We start from the raw sequence: 24,570 nt of genomic DNA on the forward strand, positions 1-24,570 counted from the left end.
TGGGTTGAGTTACTAGTCCAATAGCCTTGGTTGGAAAAACGCTTTGGAGCCCTTGGTGAGTTGAGCTATTGGTCATGGAGCCTTGGTTGGACAAATGCTCTAGAGCCTAGCAGCAGTTGTGGGTTGAGTTACTGGTCTTGGAGCCATGGTTGGACAAATGATCTAAAGCCCGGCAGCAGACATGGGTTGAGTTACTAGTCCTGGAAGCTGGGTTGGAACAAACGCTCTAGAGCCCTGGAAGGCTGGAACAAATATCGATCAGATGATGGTTTTGGTGATGTCTGGTCGTGAGGTGGAATCGTTGTTTGATGGGTTGAGGTGGATGGCCTCTGGAATCCCTTAATGGTTTTTGATTGATGTGTTCTATGAGATCCCACATTCATGCTTGAAATATGGCACGGGGGTGAATGGCTAAAGAGAGATTTGGCTCAATCATTCTATGGTCAGGAGGAACGTGGAAGTCCCATCCCGAGTTTGGTTTTTACATCATCAATAATAGGTTATTTCTCCTTGTATCCTTATGAGTATTATGATGGATTATATGTGGTGTATACGGTTGTGATTTCATTGATACTTATGTCCCTATTATGCTAGTTATGTATACATTTTATGATAGCATCTGTGTATGGCTCTCATCATGTTTTTACATGTAAATGAATGAACAATGTACCTATGACCTAATGGATGGAATGGCAGTTAAAGTGATAAGGAAACAATGCTTCATGGTGAATCTCAGACAAGTAGATGTGGGAGGAGGGTGTTACATCCATGGTCAACATGGTTAACATGGTTAAACCATGTTCATCATGCCCCACCATAGTATGGTCAACCATTGCCAAATATTTCAAACCATGTTCATCCATGGTCAACATGGTTAAACCATGTTCATCATGCCCAACCATAGTTAGGTATGGTCAACCATCATCAACCATGATCAAACATGGACAACCATGGTCAACCATTGGCAATCATAATCGATCATAATAAATGGTCAATTGTGGTCAAAATTTTCAAACCATGTTACCATGGTTGACCAATGGCCATCCATGGTCAACTAAAGTCAACCATGGTAAACTAACGTCAACCGTTCCAAGTATAATCAACTAGGGTCAACTATAATCCTTCCTCTTTATCCTTCATTAACCCTAAAAATCATAACCAACCATAATTATCCAAGGTCAACCTCAATCAACCACGGGTTAATGAGGTTGACCATTGTACCTCCATCAACCATGGGCTACCTCAATCAAATGATGGTCAACCCTCTTCAATCATGGTCAAAATTGTCAACCCTCTTCAATTGGTAATGAAACCATTTTTGTAACATTAATGTAACATCAACAATGGTCAACATTAATGTAATAATATTACTATTGATAACATTAATGTTACATTATTAAATTAATGTAAAATAATATACATTTTTACATTTATGACTAACCATGGTCAAACTTATTCAACCATGGTAACCAAGGTCAATCATAATCTTCCCCCTAATACATGGTCAACCATGATAATACTTATTGATCATGGTCAACTAAGGTCAACCATGGTAATCATTATCAATCATGGTCAACTAAGGTCAATCATGGCAATCATTGTCAACCATCCTCAAATAAGGTCAATCATTATAATCAACGTCAATCATGTTCAACTAAGGTCAACCATGGTCTAGCTTGACCAATAGTGGTCAACCCTCTCCAACCATGGTCAACCATGTCAACTCACTTCAACCATTTTGTAAAATTAATGTAATGTTAGCATTAACATTAATGCCATATCAATAATGTAATGTTAACATTATGTAGCATCAACCATGGCCAACCATGCTTAATCTTAATGTAACATTAAAATGTTAAACAATGTAACAATGATCGATATGAATGTAACATCAACTCTTAGTGAGCCTCAGTCAACCCTCTTCAACCATAATGGTTAATAAATCCACCCTACACATGTTGGTTGCCAACTATCATAACCAGTAAATATAGTTGATATATGCAAGTTGATAGCATTTTCTACCATTTATATGTCAATCAACATATGAAATAAGGTCAATTAATATATATCAACCACATTTATTAATGTGATATATATATGTATAAATATATAATTAAAATAAAAATTATATTATGTATATTATATATCTTTAATATTCATTAATTAACGAATTATATTTATTTCTAAATTTTCATCTAGTATATTAAATTCAATACCTTAACTTTAATATATTAAATTCAATACCTTAACTTTGATATAGATTTTTAAGTTTTAAATTTCATTATATTTTCTTTATAATGTTATTTTATTAATAATAAATATTTACTATTCTTTCCTGTAACAACATTTTCATATCTAAAATAACTTTAAATCCAGCTATACACACCCTGACATTTTAATGACATACTTAATAGTGCCTTATCACATAAGGCTCGACTTATGTCACTTGAGTGGCTTTGATTAGCATTCATACATTAATCACATACTCATGGCATTAATAATACCTACAGCAAGATAATTGATCATTTACTTTAGCTTGTATGTATGAATGAGTAGAGCCCTTTCATTATTCTATTCATAGGTTTGAGCTGAGTATTTGGAGATAATAGCATCATGGCATGTGGAATGTGGAAGAGGGTGAAGCCGGGCCCCTCCTCTCCACTAAATGAAGTGACTGATGAGGATCATCGCCATCAATGATTTTTTTTTCAACTGAACCATTTTGATGATTGAACAATAAAATCCATGTGATGTAATAATGCCATGTGCCGCCATGTACACATAATTTAATTTATACATATTTCATTGAAATTTGGCGGACATTAAAGGTGAGATGAGAGTAGCCCACAGCTTCCCACACTCTACGATACTCACTCAAGAAAAGACTTCCTATTTGAACTGACTGACTTCGTCATGTGCTGCTAATTGACATCCGCTGCAGAATAATATACAGACATAAAGCATCATCCCCATCCTCCGAAACGAAGCAAAACAAAGGAAAAACTGATAGAGAAAGAAATGAGGGATGACAGCATATTGAAAACGACGACTAAGACAACTGGAGGGCAGGAATACAGTTAGTTTAAAGAACAGAAAAGGGAAGAAAGCAGATGCTAAGCGAAACTGTGTGCCAAATAAGCAAGGGATCCAACCAAAGGAGCATTGATGTAAGTGGTGGGTTCAGAGTGAGCATAGTCATTGCGCTCATCGGAGAAATGGTCATTGTTGTCGGGGCCTCCCACGACAGCGCCAACGAGTCTGTTTGGGTTGGGAGCGTTGCTATACAACGACTGGAAGCCATCGTTGCAGGGAATGATTTGGGGATGTTGGTAAATCGAAGGCAACGACGAGCCCCTGTGATGTATGCGCTCTGGAAACTTGGCACCGTAGCCCACCATGTATGACATTCCGAGTGGGTTGTCTCCCAGTATGTAGTCCACCTGCACAGAATTGGATTCATAACTTAAGATGATCAAGAGTAGCAGATCTTACAAAGTATCTAGCTTAAATTTATCTAAATTCAGGTTTATCATGAGTTGAGAGGGATTCTGAGGGTGTAATTTTTTTTCAAATTTTCGGTTCAGGGGAAAAAAAAGTTTTCATAAGGAACAGTTTTCAGTGATCAGTACCTGTCTTTTTGCAAGTGTACGTATTCTGGTTGGAGTGACTACCATGTTCCCGCATCTCACCACTTGCTTGGAAACTCTCAAGTATTTTGCATAAGTGAAAAGCAGGAAAGTTGTGGACGTCACATATTGCAAATTACAGTCACTCATTTTGAAAAGTAGTCCGCCTGCGAAAACCTCAAATCAAATAAATGAGCTTGAACTATATAGTGATTTGTCCAAAGCTATCCAGTATACTAAGCTGCTATCATTATGTAATTTAAAGGCTGGTAGATTCTCGATGTTAATTCTCACGAAGTTTAACCTGGTGTGTACTGCGCCTGAGAATTTGGTGTTCCGGGCAAGAGAGAGCAAACGAAGTTGTCAGCGTGGCCCCTGTATTCCTCAAGGGACTTGGAATTTCTTAGCAGAACTTCCTGCGCAACCAAAGTAAAATCGGAGATCAGAATAATCAGATTGAAATTACAGACAATGTATTTAGGTTGGCGCAAGGGGAATGCAATATGATTAGACCTTGGCCAAAAGAACCCTCGCTCCTGCGTGCTTATCATCCCAGCTGAATATATTGACGTTATCCTCGGCGCCAAGATTCTGGCCATGTGATTGAATGTAGGAGATATATGATAAATTCCTTGAGGCTCTTTGCAACCATGCTGCTCCCCACAGTAATTCGTCCTGCAACCAATTTCACATGCCATAAGGATCATATCATCCCATATGTATCATTGATAACAACATATATATCGGAATGCTTACATTATATCCCGAGTATGAGCAATAAAATGGGCAAACTTCCGACTGGAGGGAGTCACTGTAAGCGCCTCTGTGTTTGTCAGCGAAATCAAATACCTTCACACAAACAAAGGCAGTGAAATCTTGCATTAGTACCAGAAACAGAAGATAAATTATGAAATGTAGTTATTCAATAGGCAGGGGTAGGTATTATACCTGCATTGCAGTTTGCAGAAGGTGTCTAGAATAAATGGGATCCGTTGTTCTGAACACCATGGATGCCGCTGCCAGCGCTGCAGCAGTTTCTGCGGCAACGTCGGATCCAGGATGATCAGCGTCGATTTTATACACATTGCGAGATGTGTCCATGTCCTCTGGCCTCTCCCAGCACTTGTGATCTAAGTTTGGATCGCCTACCTGGACGATTCATCAACCAAAAATGGATTAGTATTTCTACATAGGATAAGCTTATTTTGCCGTTACTTCACTGTCATTTTGCTGTTATTTCACTGTCATTCTTATCTCAGTTGTATATTTTAGTAGTTAAGTCAATTGTTTTACTTGTTTTATCTATTAGATTTTAAAATATTTCTAAAATTTATAATCAATATTACAGAATTAGCTTTATAAAAATAGATCATATCTGAATTCAAAATTTTGTGATAGAAAAATTTCAGTGAAAATCACATTATAAAAGTTTTGTGGATGTATTCCAAATCATCTAATGTTGTTCGTTGTCAAAACAAAATGAAACCATAAATCACACTAGATAATTCAAAAAACCTTAACAAAACTCTTATAATATGATTTTCGCCTAAATTTTATCTTTATTCATTAGAAAACTAAATCAATCAAGTTACTTATTCTTGGGCAGCGGCTAACCAGCCTGCCATAGGGCATTAAATGCCTAGGGAGATGCAGGCTGGATAACCCGATAACAGGAAAGCGGGGAGACTGGGCATTAAATAAGAAATGGGAATTCGCGTGTTATCGGGCTATCCAACCTGCATCTCCCTAGACATTTAATGCCCTATGACGGGCTGGTTAGCCGCTGCCTTATTCTTCTACTATTTTATATATTCCACCATTTTTAACGTTTTAATAAAAAAAACAAAATAAAATTTACTGTTTGACTTCACTCTTATCCCCCTTCACGCCTTATTCTTCTACTATTTTATATATTCCACCATTTTTAACGTTTTAATAAAAAAACAAGATAAAATTTACTGTTTGACTTCACTCTTATTCCCCCTTCACTCTTATCCCCTCCGCAAAACAATTAGACTCACATTGCAGAATGCAATTAGACTCACATTACATTCTGCAATGGAATTAGAGTCACATTACATTCACATATACATTTCGGAGAGGAGCTGATGCAAAAGGAAACTTTAGAAAAGAAACAAGTCATCATAAACTCAGTAGGCAACTAATCAACCTTAGTAGTTGCCATTGATAGTAAAGTGAGAAGGAGGAGGAGATTACCTGCACGTATATAACACCGGGACGTGCAGTGGCTTTAAGCAGGTAATCTGTAGCCCAACGGATAGCGGCTTTTGCATGGTCGAGGTTATCTCCCATGCGCCCTCCGAACTCCAAAACGCTCCATGACAACATGGTGGTCGTGAAAGCCATTGGGAAACCAAACTTCACATTGTCTCCTGCGTCGTAATATCCTCCCGTCAGATCCACCTGCAATGTGAAACAGCGAAAAAGTTGAAAGCACGAACCCGTACGATGCCATTAAAATTATTAGTGAATCCAGGCAGAAAACAATGTGCGTGAATGAAGGGTGGAAAAGAATATACGTGATCTGCAGCTCCATCCGAAAGGGCAGAATCTGCCCTCCATCTCATTCGCTGGTTGAGCGGGAGTTTGCCAGATCTCTGACCTTCGTAGAAGAGAATGGATTTGGTGAGAGCATCTCTATAGTCATGAGACAGAGAGGGGCCGCGTCGGCCATAAAGGGATTGGAGTGGAGGTATAATTCTATGGAAGGGGGTGGCTTCCACCGTTGCGGTGCCTATCCATAGTAAGATGTAAACATAAGCTAGCGAAAACGCCACGCAAGCTTCCCACACCACCTTCATTGCTCAAATGACAGTTAAACTCACAAACTCAATCTGCTAGGTGGGTATGCAGCGGGAATGGGAATGGGAATGGGAACGAGCGGGGATTTATAAGAATTTCAATGAAGATCAATATCACGAGTCATCTGTTGAAGGAATATTATCATGCAAAATAAGGAGGAAAAAGCCAGTGGAGTGGGTCATAACTATCCGCATATCAAGGAAAGAAGACAGAGCATTCCAATGCTGCCATTGACAAACAAGTCAAATTGCTTTTTTTCCCGCAGTGGCGCGGCGACATTGAGAATCTCGGAACACAAGCGCACGATATTCTAACAGAGGGTGGGGACGCGCCACCCTCTCAAAGGCAAAGGCTGTTGAGAAACTGTGGCGCCGATCGTGGAAATTTAGGGCGTCACGACTGAGCAGTCAAGTCGAAGTCGAACGTCTGGTAGAAAGAGGGAAAAAAAACAATGGATTTCGCATTCCCGGTGCATTTCGTCAACAGCAATGGGGACTGAATATCTTGCTTTAATTATTTAGTTGCTGACATTTGATGAGTGGAAACATGTGAATGCGAACGGACGCTAGGGTACTGTATCCAGCAACTTCAAATGTTTCATTTTCTGCGCAATCATGGAATATATGGGACCCCTTTGTTTCGGGTAAAGGCAATGGGATTGCGTTTATTCCGGTCCGACATAGTAATTGGGATTGGAAATGTAGCTTCACTGGGCCCAGCGCGTGCCATACATTGCCATCTACCGGACATTCTCCTCGTAAGAAATATGCGAATGAGATTGAGGAATCCTAAGTATAAATAGTGTCTAAAATCACGTAACCTGAATTCGGAAAAAGTGGAGAGGCATTTATTTTATAAAATGACATTTACCTTTTAAATTAACTTTATTTTTGGATTTATTAAGTGAGGATTAAATTTCTCAAGCACAAAATATTTTTAAGTTGTGAATTAAATTAAATTGAGTTATGCAAGTTGGCATGAGCAATATTTCCTGGGGATAATATTAACATAAAAGGTGAAGACTACCGTTCTCGTCACTAAAACAGATATACGGAGAAATGGAGATTCAATGATAGGCATAGAAGTAGATCACGGAAAGATAATTTTGTTAGGTAAAACAAATATCATTACACACCGCACTAACGAGTCATGAAATTAAAAAGATCATCCATGTAATGTAGTGTAATATAAAGGTGTAGCTTCTAAATTTAAATTAAAATATTTATTGAAAAGTTAAAAACTCCAGTAACTTGGGTGGAGGATCATTATTATTCCCAAAGGAACAATTGTAAAAGCCTTCATACAGGATTTGGTATCTTATCTAAGAAAAGTAAAGTAATCAAGTAAAAGTTCAACCTTTACTGCAGAGACTCAGACTAGATAAGGAATGAGGTTCAGTCTATAATTGTGGCTGAACTTTGTTCCGGTTAATGATTTCTTTAACATCTAATTAAACCAAGAACATATTATTTTTCTAAAATCTCATTTTATCTTATTTGTTTATTTATTGTGGAAAAACAAATGTAATAAAGGTGGGAGTTCTCAATGTTAATGGAATTATTAACTATATAGTCATGAATGTATCATATATTTTATGTTTTACGTTTGTTTAAAGTTGTTTGAGTAGCGTGGTTTGCTTTATTTACATAGAATTAAAACACTTTAATAAAGGATTTTGGAATTGAGTTGCTTTAGGTCTATATATATATTTAGTTGACGAAATTGGATTTAACATAGTTGTTATGGATTATAAAGAGTTTACGAGATTAAAAGAGTTTACGAGATTAAAAGAGTCTTTAGAAATTGTGAGGAACAAATCTAGTACAAATTCATCTATATTTTCTATAGCTCCTAATGACCACCAAGCCAATTCTCAAATAATAGTGATCATGAATACTCTTGTAGAATTGAAACAAAAGATTTATTTCCTTGAACTAAAATGTTATTTTATTAAGGAGGTAGTGATAAACTTGAGCAAGGAAGACTAATGAAGAACATATAATCAAATATTGTCATCAAACAAGGGGACCAAAGGAAGATGAAATTGTGCACTCACTCACAGATGGCATGGACATAGTAAATCAGGACTCCACTTCTATAAATATTGGCCATGAAGAAGTTGTGAGCAGCCATGCCTTTTGTTAATTACAATGTTTTTCAAAGTGATTAGAATTTCAAGAAGGACAAGTATGGTAACTCATTAAGTAAAACATCATCAGGGAGACCATCTTATCAAAGGTTTGGAATTTAGGAGGATTGGAAAGCAATCATCATGAGAGAGGGCTTCTAAACAAGCTAGAACTTTCACCATCTATCATTTCTCATATCAAAACCAAGTCCTAGAACAGAAGAAATGATTCTCCATTAACCTTTACCCTGTCTACAATAGGCTTTATAAAGTTGAATTTCAATGGTGCTTCTAAGGGGAACCCTAACTAATCAATATATGGAAAGATGTTTTGTGATTGTGAAGGCCATGCACTAATTTTTAGAAATTTTGGGATAAACAATAATAATGTGGTAGAATTTCTTGCTTTGGAGAGAAGTCTGTATCTTTCCAAAAATGAAGGATACTCAAAACTACAAGTCGATGGTTATTCTTAGTTGGTTCTCACAACAATCAAGAAAATCTTAAATGAGACTCCATTAAAAAATTTGGCCACTAGAGATCCTCATCTCTCGCATTCAAATCTTGACACATTCCATTCCTTCAATATTACCTCCCTTTCTTGACATTTTGGAAACAATGTAGTTTATTTCCTGGCTAATGTAGGTTTCCAAGAACAAAACATTTACCTAGAAGCTACATGGTTTGATGAGGCATGGTCTAATGGGAGGGGGTAGCTTCAAATTATCCTCGATCACTTTAAAACATCCCAAATCAGGGTGTTGGATTTCGCATCAATGGAGGAGGGAGGGGGATCCCACCACCCCACCACCTCCCATTTCATTTAGGAGGGGCGGGGGAGGGGGGGCGGTGTGTGTGGCTATCCTAGCCTACACAATCACACATGTATTTACCAATATTCATTCCTTTCACAATCATATGGTATCATGTTCTCTACCTGCGTGCTTTTGGTTATGTGACTTCAACTCTGGTTCTTCTGTAGTGCCTGTAACATTCCCCGGTCGTAGATGAGATATTTCCCCCATGATGTATGCTTCGTGGAGCTTAACTCTATTTGTCACAACCTCGTGTCCTACAGTAATTCTTGTGATTCATCTCTAGTTCAAGGGGATGCTCTCTCCTATGGCGATGGGTCCCTGAGAGTTGTATTATAAGGAAGTCCTGACTCTGGGAGCGTTGGCCTTCAATGCATGCACCTAGTGTCAAACATTCGTGAGAGGAGAAAGACAACAATGACTGAGGAGGTGACCCATGGGACATTGGTGGTAGCTATGATGGAATATCGAGTAGGGGAAGGAGGTAACCGATGAAGGCTTGTCCTCAACCTGCAGCATTTCCAAGCTTGGTGGGATGGCTCCTCAACAACTCCTTCAACTATTTCAATTTGATAATTTTTGTATGGCAGCTTCTAGTTCATAGTCTACAGAGTGTCTTAATTATGTGCACTAGTATTAATGATTTTGGTTTCATATGGTCGTCAAACCCCTCCTAGAGTCCCTCCCTCTCCATTAACCTGATGTTTCAACTTGTTAAAGTTCGCTCTAGACCTCCATGACAGCTTAGTATTTAATGGGCATTCCTTTTAATATGTTTTTAGTCTTATGATCTTCTTGGTTTCTATGTCTTTTGGGGGTTTTCCTCAATCTAGCCTATTGTGCCCTGGCAAACCATGCCCTGCTAGAGGATGCATTGTCATCAAGGATCTGGTGGCAAAGGCCCTCAAGGCCAATCTCAAGCTCAAAATTCTACCTCTACTTTCCACTCCTCCACTCGTACTGAAATCCAAGAGGAATCTTTCGACTAGAAGCCTTGACCACTAATGACCACCAAGCATACTCCAATTTTGAAATGCAAGTCGAAGTAGCCAATTGGGTTCCTGACCTTATGCATACGGGGAATACATAGCCAAATCTTAATTTCATTATCTTCCACTAGAAAACGAAGACACTCTTGTGCAGGGTCTTAAAAGAAAAGTATGTGGACCGCAATGGCAACATCTTATTTTTTAATGAAATTCAATGAGCTCAATGTCACCATCGTTCTTGCCTTGTTAGTTTAGATGCTAGGTTAGCACACATAGAAGGACATCTCCAATGTGGCCTAAAACCTCCAACCCCAACTACCATCACCCGGAATCCGGCCCTAGTGATGCCATCATATACTTGATGTATGTTTCAACCTTTTGTCTTATGTCTTTTACTTTCAGTACTAAAGTGTATTTTAGTAGTTATGTATTTAACAATAACACTTATTTACATTTTGATAGACCTAGACTATTGTCCATTGTCAGCAATATTGGTTTCCCTTGTGACAGACTGTGATAGGACTCAATGTAAACAATGATAGTTGGTTTTGTATGAAGTCATTTGGAGGCAATAGAATCTCACATTAAAAAAAAAAAATTAGTAGATTTTTAGGTCTATTTTATGGAATATAAAAGGTCAAGAAATATTGAGAAATTTTATATTATGATATTTATAGGAATAAATATTTAAAACTTTTTTGTTTTTCCCAAATACATATTTCAACTAGTTTTGATCAAAATTCCTTTGAAATTCAGAAAAATCATTGAAATTACAAATATCAATAGTTGAAATTGCATAAATTAAACATACCAAAAGTTTTTCAAGACACTAAATTTATTTATACATTTAAAAATACAATTTAAATAGTGAAAATTTATTTTTTCACCAATAATAATATACCTAAAAAAATAAACTACTCCACATATATATAATTTAAATTATATCTATAATATAATTTTACTATTAGTATATTATAAGTTTTTTCTCAAATTTAAATTAATATATTTTCTTTAATTAAAAATAATAAATAAATAAAACCTTATGCGAAATGGAAATAGACTAAAGAAATTATAACATATGCAATGGCTAAGAAATTATAGAAAGCTAGAGACAAATGAGAAATATGCCGGCTCCTTATCCGAATATATCGGTATCCAAGTTAAAAGCGCCGACCGTATGATCCCAGAGTGAACCCTAAAATGAGAAGGCCCACCACTCGTCCCCTTCTATCATAAGGCAGAGGAATTGCCTGGAAAGTTAAAAATGGCTAGAATTCAGGTAAAAATAATTCAAAAAATCGTGTAGAGTCAGTGTTTAAATAGTGTTTTTGATGACGGAAATGGATTCAACACCATTAAAAACGTCAAGGATACCTAAAATTTTGAAGTTTAACAACTATAACTTGGATTTACAAAAATCCTTCAACCTCCTTAAACTACGCGCATTTAAAGTGGCGATAATTTATTAAAAAACAAATCACCGTCCAAAATTGATGTAATAACTAACATAATAACTCAGTTCAATTCCAAACACATTCCCGCCCGACACAATCCCGACTTTATCTAAATAACTCAGTTCAATTCCAAATACATTCCCGCTTTTATCTCAGCGTTATATACGGCGCAAATTAAAATAATTAAATAAACCATCCTTTCGAAAAAGATAAAGTTCTTTTCTTCAACGAATGACATTGCGACGGAACAACATTGACGCTTGTACCAAAGCATGAGAGCAGTTCATGCATGAGGAATTTTCTGATCGCATTTGCAAAGTTGGCTAAACACATGTTTTAATGAATACAAATAAATTTAATATATCGAGAGTGTGTTAGTAATCTTTTTATTACTATGTTAAAATTTTCCATTTGCTTAGAGAGTTTATTTCCAACTATTTATATAATTGCCAAAAGCAAGTTCGTGACTATGACAAGACGGTGTAACAAAAATCTAATTGCACATCCTACCATGGAAGGGAAACTAGGATGTAAGAAACCCATGACCTTGATAGATATTGTGATAGAAATCAAGTTTAGGATTGATCTTACTCTAAGAGGGGAAACTAGGATGTAATAGTCATTGTAACAAAATTCGACTTACCCAGAAGGGGAAATCTGACATTAAATGTATCAACATTAGGTAACATAAAAAACTAAAGATTGTTGTAAAAACCTAAGAAGGAGATTAGCAAAGACTGCCAAACCAAGAAGACAAACAGAAGGTCAAGGCGCAATAGGGTGCTCCATCTCATCAAAGAGGGTGATGTGAGACTTCTTGGAGGTTCCTGGTGCTCGAACTTGAACCTTTCCACCTTGCTTTTTCACTAACCAAGAGACCAACGTTATTAAGAACATGTTGTGTCACTCAATAGCATCCAACCTCTCAACAATGTGTTGTTGCTCCTCTTCCTGCAAGGATAGAGCCTGTGCAACAAAACCCTTTGTATGCTAGTATATTTCTTGAGTGCACTAAGATTTTGTGCCATGTGTGCTTGAAGTTCCTAGATCCTTAACAAATTCTATGATTTCTCCTTCCAGCTTTCCCTTTCCTATCATCTTCCTCATTACCCTAGTGCACTTCTCCAACTATTGGACACATTGTTATTTCTAGGAGTCCAATTGTGACTTCCTTCCCATTTCTCCATCGATGGCCTATATGAGAGCTTCCAATTGTGCTTTACAACCATTGTGTCAGGAATATACCAGTTAAATAACCCCCTAAAGAATGGTTACACAAACTTATAAAACCATAGACTAGAGCGAGAATAACTTTATGGGGAGATTGCTATGAAATCTATTAGCCTCAGATGTTATATGCCTTAAGAACCATGACTTTGTCACCAACGCAAGAATGACTCCTTGCATGCCCAACTAGGACCTTCCAAATTCTCTCATAATGAACTTAAATCTCCATATAGGTCCAATTTTGCAATATCCCTCAGAATGATAGCTTCAACTATACTGGCATTACCTTGGAGTGAATGAGGAGAGTTAGTGCAAGGACTCACTCATGCTAGCGGCCACTCAGTGGATTGATCTAGCATTATGAATGAGAGCAGTTGCATGTGACATGACGTTATCGCCTCTCCCCCCTCACCCTACCCCGCCCCCTCCTACCCACGTCTCACCCTAAGTGGGGATAAAAATAAATTATATTAATGTATAGTTGAATAAAAAATAAAAAATAAATCATATTTGTGTCGTATTATTATATTAAAATGTTTTTTTATATTTTAATATAAAAGAGATGTGTTTATCTCTAGTGTTTGGAAGGAATGATAGTTATCCTTCCCACCTAAATTCAATTTCCATAAGTGACATGTTGAGCTCATAATAAGTATATTGTTGTAATTGTTGCAATCCTTGTTGTTGATCTACCAACAAGATCCTATAATTGTTATCTACACTATAATTGTGAGAATCAAAAGGTTTCTCCTTTTTTATAAAATCAAAGACCCCTATCATAATTTTACTACAACCCTCTCTACTTCTATGAACAAGTTCTCTATCAAGGAGTCATGTAGAAAGAATAATAGAACAACTGACCCTTGGTATGTTAATGATTGTAAAATTGCTACAAAGTAATTAGAGATGCTTCTAATGAATTTTTTAAGCTCGATAAGATAAATACGTACAAATTTGTTATTAAAAGGAGGAAAAGGTACTATATAAATTGAAAGAAAGAGCACTTGTTGCACTGTCTAAATCAAACCCTAGGAATTTTTGGAGGAAAATTATAATTCATAAAACAAAACAAAAATAATATCATTCCCTTGAAGATCTAGAATTCCTAGCTTAAAAGTCCTTATGAATCCCTTAATGTCATGAACACAAATTTGAATGTTCTTATAGGTGGTGAAACCTTTTCTATTGAAGACATAGAGTTTGGGGTTAAGTGGCTCAATACTGGGAAAGCTAAGGACATTGAAGGCTACCAAGCTAAATTTTTTAAAATTGAGGGTATGTCCTCATCCTTCACATACACAAGCTCTTCAACTTGGTAGTGAAGCAAGGTTTCCCTAAGCCTTGGATGCAAAGCCTCATTGTACCTATCTTTAAAAGTGGGGACAAATGCATTCCCTCTAATTATAAGACCATTATGTATAACCCATTTAAGGCAAGCTATATGGAATTAATTTGGAAGAGAAGATTAGAGTATGGCTAGAAATCCATAATAAAAGAGCCAAAAGGCCAAGATGGGCTTAGGAGATATCATGCAACTGTTGACCACCTAGTTACTCTCATGATAATTATGGAGGAATGCCACAATAATAAAATTGATAACCTTTGTTGTTTCTTTGACTATAGAAAATATTTTGACACCATTCCCTGGATAAAACTTTGGAAGAAGCTGGAAGAGATAAAGGGTCCTCTTGAGTTGAGGGTTGTTTTGACAAGGTTATATAAAGAATTATTATTTCCAAGTTTAGGACCATTAAGGGTTGATCAAAAGAAATTGACTACAAATTTAGAGTCAAGAAAGGTTGTCCCTTGTCCTCTACCCTTCTTGGTATTTACATTGATAAGTTAAAAGAGTGTCTGGAAGAAGTCAATTGTGTTGGCCTTGCTCTCACTGGTAGAGGCATCACTCTTCTTCTTTATGTTGATCATATTTTTCTATTGGTGAAGAGTCCATATGATCTTGGCAAGCATATAAGAATCCTAAAATATTTTTACTCCAAGATGGGTATGATTTCTAACATTGACAAATAAAAGGTCATGATAATTAAATCTAGAAAGATCGCATATGATATTTTCATATATGGCAACAACAACTTGGAGGAAGTTCCTTCATATAAATATCTTGGAATTGATATCCATGACAATCTCAATTCAAATTTATAAAAGGATAAATGGAGGATAAAAAGCTTATTATGGGCTTGATTTTTTTTTTTAAAGTCAACAGATCTTTGGATGTGGATTTAAAAATGCTTCTCTTTAAGACTCTTATCAACCCTATTGTTTTGTATGGATTTGGGGTTTGGGGATGCAGTATCTCCAAAGAATCATGGAGGAAGATAAAATAGATACAAAACTTATTTACAACTTATAATTTCAACATTAAAGGAAATACACCTTATCATATCCTCCTCACTGAAGCTAGTATTTCCCTTATTGAAAGCATGGCTATGACTAGGTATATTATGTATAAAAGGAGGTTAAGCAACATAGAAGACAAGAGACTCCCTAAATTTGCATCTAAATCCAACCAAAACCACCTTGGGCTCAAGCGGGGGATGGCCTAAGGATCCCCAATCTTGGTTAGACCATTGGGAGATAAAAGGAGGAGACCATTAATTGTAGAATAAGGGTATTATTAAAAACATTATTACATCAAAATCTATAGAGAAATTGTTGGGTGATAAAGTGTCAGAGGGGGAAAGGAAACTAAGATATTATAAGGAGGTAATCAACCCAAATCTCAAAAATCAAAAGTATCTCTCTATCTTGATTAGTGTAAAGAAGAAAATAAGCATTGCTAAAATAAGGAAAAATTATCATGAGCTCCATAGTGAAACTAGGAGTTGGTCAATTCGCAAAACACCATGGCATGAAAGAGTGTCACATTTGTGACACTAATAGTGTTGAAGATGAAAAATAACTTATGTTAGATTTCCCAACCTATACTCAAATTAGATATAAATTTCAAAATATTTGTCACATTACCAACTTTCTTGACTCGTTAACTCAACAAAACTATAGTGATATTGGAGTGCTTCTCTTAAAGCCCTTCAAGTATGGAAATAAAATTAGAGAGAATTCTAAGTAGTCTATTAGGTTCTTAAGGTTCAATAGACCATATTCAAACTTAGTGGATTTCAATCATCATCATCATCATCATCCACTAACCAAATATGTATTCTTCGTATTTGACTTACTAAAGTGCAATATCACATTTTCCATTAAACTGATAATGTGACTTAGACACTATAGATTCCATTGATGTGAGAAATTCTAAAATTATATAATGTTTTAAATTATTATAACATTACTCCTAACCCTTAAATGTTAGTTTTTATATCTCATTTTTGTGTTTCGTATATTACGAGGAAAATAATTTCCTATGCACTATCTTCCTATCACGTCGATTGTGTTGTATGTTTGACATTCACCATGCCAACATAATTTCCATTCTCCACATATGCTTGGCTACTTTCCATGTAACCCTAACACTTCCTTGAGAGTTATGTTCAACATATGCTAGCACTATATTTAGATATGCTTTGTGTTTCTAAAATATCTAATGATTCTACGATTGAAATGGTGACAAGGGACTTAAAATTAGGCCCCGCTCTTGAAAATAAAAGATACCAAAGTGTTGGTTTCTTTCCTAATTTGAATTGTTAAACATGACTACTCTACTTCCCCTTCAAATATCACCATTCAAAGTCATCAATCGCAATTCTCATGGGAGGAGGTTATCTTTCATACTAATCATGCACAACTTGTTTTTTCTATATTTCTACAACATAATAGAAAAGTCAAAAGGATGATTTCATAAAATCACCTATAATAAAAAAAATTACTATGCAAATATTACTTTTGGTTATCATAGCTTACATGTCTTGGTTATATAAACTTTTCACCAATGCCTAAGTTTGGTATTTCATAACTCCTTACATAGGCTAGCATGTATAATTGAAGAACCTCCTAGAGTGGGTTAAGATTTAAATCCAAACCCATATCCACAACTACCTACACCACCATCACGGGTATATCCACTAGTGGAAAGATAATAGTGCTAGTGAAAGAAAGAAGCATAAATAACTAGAAAGTAGTTTCAAAACCCAAAACAAGGGCAAGGAAAATTTTAGGGGTAAAATTTCGCTAATTGGCTATTTTTGAACATTTTTTGGAAAACATATTTGCCCATTTAGTTAAAATTTGGCCTATTTTTACGTATATATATATGATTAAATGGATGATATTCGCCAAAAATTTACTAATTTTAATAGCAAATTACATGTTTTTTGTTGAATATTCGCCTACATTCTATATGTATGACTTTTCAAACCAAAATAGTCGCTTATAATACTATACATATGCATAATATTTGAATACTTAAAAGATATCTTGCACAAGGGGAAAAGATATAAGGAAATACAAGATGAGAGGTGTTGCATATTGTATATATGAAGGAGTCATCATTATAATGACGATGTTGGATCAAACAAATAAGCTTTATTATTTCATAATAACCATGTAGTTTTTCAAATGAACCTCAAAATAGTTCATAAGGAAAATTCAATATCATCTTGAGGTCAACTATAACTGAAAAGCATAATTGAACAAGGCATGATCAAATAAAGGTGCCTGTTATCACCCCAAGAAACTCTCCTAGGTTGTATCTCAGAGATGCTCGGGAACATTACAAACTCAACAAAATGTTGGAAATGGATGAATGAAAGGAATGATGCTTGTCCAAACCAGATAACCACTTCTAATATGCTTGACTCCAGACATGGGTGAACACCCCCAGACTACAAGGCTTTAGACCACTAATTACTCACAGTTTGAGGATTAGGTGAACATGGAGAATACTGATCACACCGGCAGATGCACAAGACCATGTGATGGCCGGCTGCAACCAGTAAAGAGGTCTGCAAATCTATTTCCTAATGCACAGACAGGATGACAACTCTTTGGCACTAAGTAAACAAAACCCTGCATAACACATTTAATGATACATACTAGATTTCAACACAGAGGTGGGATGATAGGCCCTCTGATGCTAAATATCAAGAGCACATGAATAAATGCATAACAGGCACAACCTAGTACAGAGTAGAAATGGAAAGTGAGCAATTAACAGCAAAAGAAGCTTGTATTAGCTGAAAATGAAGACCAGACGCTGCAAGTATCAAAGTAGTTACAGTCTCCAGAAGTTGAACCTTACATCAAAACAACAACCATCAACCCTGATTACATCTTGTTATATATAGAGTTTGTTTACAAATATATTCTGTTGCTTAATGCGTGGAGGGGTCATAATGGACCACCAACCGCTTTAACTCTTTGATGGAGTCTCTGCTACAATCTGACAGTGTTCTGCGAATGAATTTGACATTCTCTGGTGCTATGTTGTCCTTCTTGAGTAGGTGGAGTGTCGTATGGGAGAAATTCCATAACTATTGAATGAATTTAACTGCTCAAGGCATGTCCTTTCTCTTCTCGGCCATTCTGTTTCTTGAATGCAGTTGTTGAGGAGTAACCGCTGGTAGTACTGAACACTAGCCACCTTCGTCCTTCGGATGCACGACATGACGCGGGTATGTTGACTGCATGGCGGATGTACGAGCGGGCGGAGAATAGATATCGGTCGTTGAATTGCAGAGATGGATGGCAGAGATCTCTTGGCATGGAGTATCGAGCGGAAACGAAGGAAAAATGATTGTGAGCCGTTAGATCTTGCAGATGGACGACATAGATCGGGTTACAGGAGATATCAGGAGAAAACATGAACGGACAACGTGAGCCGTCGGATCGCGGTCGGACAGATCCGACGGCTATCGAGTGGAAGAGTAGCGCGGGAGATAACGCGTGGGGACGGGAGAGTCGGGCGGTAAGTGGTATGTCTCGCACCGCTTACGGGGGTCAGGTAGTAATCGTACGCGGGCGCGCAATCAAAATCAGTGCTCAACACGTGGCGGATGTGACAAGACCAAAACCACTTTCCCTGCGAGCTAACGTGTGGTCAACTTGTGAGAGCGAGGGGAGCGAATGACGTCCGATCATGCCGCCGATGATCAGACGGTGGAAGATCGGTGCACATGTTTTTGGTCGGATGCGGCCGGGGACCGTTAGATCAGGATGCAGTAAATCAACAGCTGCGATTGCGGTGGAGGGTTTATGAACGCATGCAAACATATAAGCGCGGGGTCACGTGGCTATGGTGATATGGGACCTTAAACTTAGCACTTGGGGCTTTGAGATCGGAGGTTTATGCCAAGTGGGAAGAAAAACGGAGGCAGCGGGATGAAAGAGATGGAGGAAGATGACGTGCAGACCTGCATTTGACCCTCAAATGCTGAAGTATGTAGCAGAGCTAACACTGGCTCCTTCTGGGGATGAGATCCTGCCTGTGAGGTCTCAAGAACTGCAGACCAATGCCTTCATACAAAACAAGCTTAAAAACATTTGCCTAGTATTCCATTGGGCATGGAGTCTAATTAAGTCTACGCTAAAGCCTGTAAAAGAAAATGCTTACAATCATTAAGGCCTGAGAACCTTAAACAACATAGATCTTCAAAAACTGTCCATCTGTTGGGCCATCAAAATTGTTTCTCCTCCTCTCGGCTGGTTCATCATAGATCTACAAAATTGGGTTTATTTGATCATCTACCTCAAAAAGTTTAGGACATTTGGCCTTATCGGGTATAGATGATCTATACTTCATCCCCTCTCTGTATGCTTTCCTCCTTGGATGTTCTTCATGGGAGCTTTTATACACCTGCGGAATAACCACGGTTGTTGTGTACTTATCTATGTTATCTGTGGCCTGCACAATTACTATGAATGGTGAACCATGGTATTCTTGTGCGGGGGACACAGAGACACCATCTGCTCCTTCATTTTTCTTAGAATAGTCCACATCCAAGGAGGAGTCCCAAAACTGTGCATCCTCTTCCTCTGTCATCTGGCAAGCTTCCCTTTCAAGCTGTGTGGAGGCCACCTGGGCAGGCATCAGAATATCAAGACTGAGATGATCAGTATCAACCTTGGGCATTGAGTTATGGCCTACCTCAGTGCCTAATGGGCAACTGTGAGGGATTGTCACTTGAACAGACAGAGAAGCATAGGATGATGGGCAATTAACTTCACCCCTTTTGATCACTGGACTGGGGATAACCGCAGGCTGGTCAATTTGCAGATCTGCATAGTCATGGGAAGATGGGCTGGCTTCAGGCTCTTCGAGGATGGTGGGACCTACTGCTGGCTGCTTCTGCTGATCAGCTTGTTGTTCTGCAGGTACAACAAACTGGTGAGCAATGCCTATAGATAATGACCTCTCATAGGCAGCTCTGGTTAAGAAAGGGGTAGTGCCCTCGTCTTCCAAACCATAGACCTCATCCTCTTCTTCAAAACGCCCTTCCTCCATGACTATATTCTGAAAAAGGGTCTTCACCCTTTTGTCTTCGTTAGCAGTTTTGCTTCTTTGCACAATCTGCAACTGCTCCTGTGCTCCTCTATATGGATTTGGAGTTGGAAGAGAAAAGTCACAAGGAGCTCCTGCTTCCTCAGAATGCTGCTCAACTGTTAATCTGGAAACTCTAGAGGCTAATAGCTCTATCATCCTGGTTATTTTATCAATCTTAAGATCTGAGGATGATGAGGACTCACCCCCCTGTCTTCTCCTTTCAGCATCTCCATCAAGTCTTTTTGCAGCCATGATGTTTGATTCTACTTCAAAGGCTGCATCTTGCATATCAGCCAAAGAAGCACATCTTCTTTCTCTTAACAACAGGCAGAACTGAGAATTGAAGGCATTAGCATAAGTGAGCATAGCAGAAGTAGGGGTAGGTTTCACTTCAGCTGGCATTCTGCTGTACATATGGTTGAATCTGATGTTGAAATCAGACAGCAGCTCACCACTCTCCCTCTGCAAGTTCCCAAATTCATTATGATAGTAGAGCAGATCTTTATTTTCCCCCCAGTGCTTTAGGAACACATCATTTAAGGCCTCAATATCTGCTATAGACCTAGGGGATAATTCTCTGAACCATTTCCTAGCTTCCCCATCTAGGCTTTGGACGAAAACCCTCATCCACACATCATCTTCATTGATATCCAGGCTATCAGCATAGCTATAAAAAGACTCAAGGTGCTCTTCAACTGTTACTCCTTCTGTACCAGTAAACTTAGGCATATATTCCCGATAATCTCCTGCGAGCATGGCATTTAAAGGGACAGGCAAGACCAAAGGTCCGTACCTAGCAGCAATGATTCTTTCTATCTTTGAGGGAGCTTGTTGGCCTGCCATGACTGAGGTTGGTGGAAGGATACTGGTAGATTGAGTAGTATGGATCAATGAAATGGATAACAGAGACAGAGGAATATGATGGACAGCATGGGATGCTTTCTTTGGGCTGAAATCCGAAAGGGAAATGAATGAACAGGAGCTTTATGAATCTTTAAAGGTGATTTTTCACTAGCAGAGATACATGGGACTTTTAAGGCTTACCTGATCCTGATGCTCCTTTCTACGATGTTTTCTTCTGCTTAACGATCTTCTCTGCATCGGGCATTGGGTCAGCTGGTGATTTCTCCGAGCATGCCTCACAAACTAAGCCAGGACTGTGATGTGGAGTCGCCAAAGGTTGGTCTTCCTCCAGCGGAGTCGCCAGATAGATGATTACAACTAGAAATGTGTCCAGACTTTGTCTATCATCAAAGCATGGAACTGTGTCGTTCTCCCAGGGAAGCTGAGCTTCAATCTCCTCTTCCCGGCAACGGTGCCAATTAATGTTATCACCCCAAGAAACTCTCCTAGGTTGTATCTCAGAGATGCTCGGGAACATTACAAACTCAACAAAATGTTGGAAATGGATGAATGGAAGGAATGATGCTTGTCCAAGCCAGATAACCACTTCTATTATGCTTGACTCCAGACATGGGTGAACACCCCCAAACTACAAGGCTTTAGACCACCAATTACTCATAGTTTGAGGATTAGGTGAACATGGTGAATATTGACCACATCAGCAGATGCACAAGACCATGTGATGGCCGGCTGCAACCAGTAAAGAGGTCTGCAAATCTATTTCCTAACACACAGACAAGATGACAGCTCTCTGGCACTAAGTAAACAGAACCCTACATAACACATTCAATGATACACACTAGATTTCAACATAGAGGTGAGATGATAGCCCCTCTAATGCTAAATATCAAGAGCACATGAATAAATGCATAACAGGCACAGCCTACTACAGAGTAGAAATGGAAAGTGAGCAATTAACATCAAAAGAAGCTTGTATTAGCTAAAAATGAAGACCAGACGCTGCAAGTATCAAAGTAGTTACAGTCTCCAAAAGTTGAACCTTACATCAAAACAACAACCATCAACCTTGATTACATCTTGTTTCTGGATATATATAGAGTTTGTTTACAAAGATATTCTACTGCTTAATGCGTGGAGGGGTCATAATGGACCACCAACCGCTTTAACTCTCTGATGGAGTCTCTGCTACACTCTGACTGTGTTCTGTGAATGAATTTGACATTCTCTGGTGCTCTGTTGTCCTTCTTGAGCAGGTGGAGTGTCGTATGGGAGAAATTCCATAACTATTGAATGAATTTAACTGCTCGAGGCATGTCCTTTCTCTTCTCGGCCATTCTATTTCTTGAATGCAGTTGTTGAGGAGTAACTGCTCGGAGTACTGAACACTGGCCACCTTCGTCCTTCGGATGCACGGCATGACCCGGGTGTGTTGACTGCATGGCAGATGTACGAGCGGGCGGAGAATAGATATCGGTTGTTGGATCGCAGAGATGGACGGCAGAGATCTCTTGGCATGGAGTATCGGGCAGAAATGGAGGCAAAATGATTGTGAGCCGTCAGATCTTGCAGATGGACGGTGGAGATCGGCTTATAGGAGATATCGGGAGAAAACATGAACGGACAACGTAAGCCATTGAATCGTGGTCGGACAGATCTGACGGCTATCGGGCGGAAGAGTAGCGCGGGAGATAATGCTTGAGGACGGGCAAGACGGGCGGTAAGTGGTATGTATCGCACTGCTTACGGGGGTCGGGCGGTAATCGTACGCGAGCGTGCGATCACAATTAGCGCTCGACACGTGGCGGATGTGACAGGACCAAAACCACTTTCCCCGCGAGCTAACGTGCGGTCAACTTGCGAGAGCGGGGGGAGCAAATGACGTTCGATCATGCCGCCGATGATCGGATGGTGGAAGATCGATGCACATGTTTTTTGTCGGATGCGGCCGCGGACCTTTAGATCAGGATGCAGCAAATCAACGACTGTGATTGCGGCGGAGGGTTTATGAAGGCGTGAAAACATATAAGCGCGGGGTCACATGGCTATGGTGATATGGGACCTTAAACTTAGCGCTTGGGGCTTTGAGATCGGAGGTTTATGCCAGGTGGGAAGAAAAACAGAGGCAGCGGGATGAAAGAGATGGAGGAAGATGACCAGTGTAGACCTGCATTTGACCCTCAAATGCTGAAGTATGTAGCAGAGCTAACAGTGCCAAGTATTGAACTTTCCCCATAACAAAGACAGTCATCTAAAACAAATATGGTAAAGAACTGAGAGATTGATCATGTCATCAAGTCCTTCCTTTATTGAATCAAGTGAGCTTGCTCGGAATGAACTCCATTTGAATCTTAGTTGCCTTTGAAACACCAATCTATAATATGACATCTTCCTTAGGCCCCTAGCATGTTGTTCAGTACATTGATTCACAACAATGGTTCTCCCATATTAGCGTGGTTATTCTAGTTGTGGGTGACATGGAACTATGAATAAGGATTTGTAAGAGTAGGGTCTTAGATTTACAATACATTGTCATGTTCTAATAAAATTCTCACAAATGCATGAAGGGAAAGAGATATTGAAACTTACTCATAGAGAACATTGAAGATATTAACCTTTAGAAATAAAAGAGGGAGATAAGGCTAATAAGAAGCTCATCACCACTACAAGCACCAAGCTAAAGGTGAAATCAGTTACGAAGAAGCTAATAACATTGTAGTTTATCCTAACCAGTAAGTAGGATAGGGTTGCATGAGCCTAAGTTAACGAGTAAAGCAAACAATGGATTGTCACTATATAAACAATTAATTTAGTACTCGTTAAATGCATAAAAAAATTGTATTTGTATTAATGATACATGTAAAACATGTGCTAGGTCATTGTAATTCCATTAACTCATAATCTTTCATTAAACACATATTTAATAAATGTGAAGTGACACTAAAGTAACTAGTTTCCATCAACAATTGTACTCCACTCCCATGTCTTCTATGTTGAATAAAGCACTATATATAACAAAATATATATAACCTCACATCTTCTCCCTTAAAAAATTGTTTATACCTCTTAACTCTCTCAAATAATAAAGATTATATTTAACACTAATGTATCATTCTAATTATAAAGACTATATTTAGCTTTTGTACGACCCATTGCATTTGCCAAAAAAACAGAGCATTTTAAGAAACAAACAC

The 24,570-nt window shown here is 38.2% G+C and overlaps 1 protein-coding gene across 1 annotated transcript; it reads right to left on the reverse strand.

Annotated features, from left to right (window-relative positions):
* Window positions 1-2,776: 2,776 nt before the first annotated feature.
* LOC149205582 (endoglucanase 1-like) lies at window positions 2,777-6,867 on the reverse strand. Its single transcript, XM_089395123.1, has 8 exons — window positions 6,167-6,867; window positions 5,844-6,050; window positions 4,575-4,775; window positions 4,383-4,475; window positions 4,140-4,301; window positions 3,931-4,042; window positions 3,630-3,793; window positions 2,777-3,440 (listed from the first exon to the last, which is right to left on the reverse strand). Exons 1-8 carry the CDS (start codon window positions 6,446-6,448, stop codon window positions 3,114-3,116), a joined length of 1,548 nt encoding a protein of 515 aa, XP_089251249.1. The 5' UTR covers window positions 6,449-6,867; the 3' UTR covers window positions 2,777-3,113.
* Between the last annotated feature and the right edge of the window lie 17,703 nt (window positions 6,868-24,570).

The sequence above is a fragment of the Pinus tabuliformis genome, chromosome 1_2, assembly GCF_031772625.1.
Source record: "Pinus tabuliformis cultivar Carrire ecotype Pingquan chromosome 1_2, CPIR1, whole genome shotgun sequence".
Taxonomy (NCBI): Eukaryota; Viridiplantae; Streptophyta; class Pinopsida; order Pinales; family Pinaceae; genus Pinus; species Pinus tabuliformis.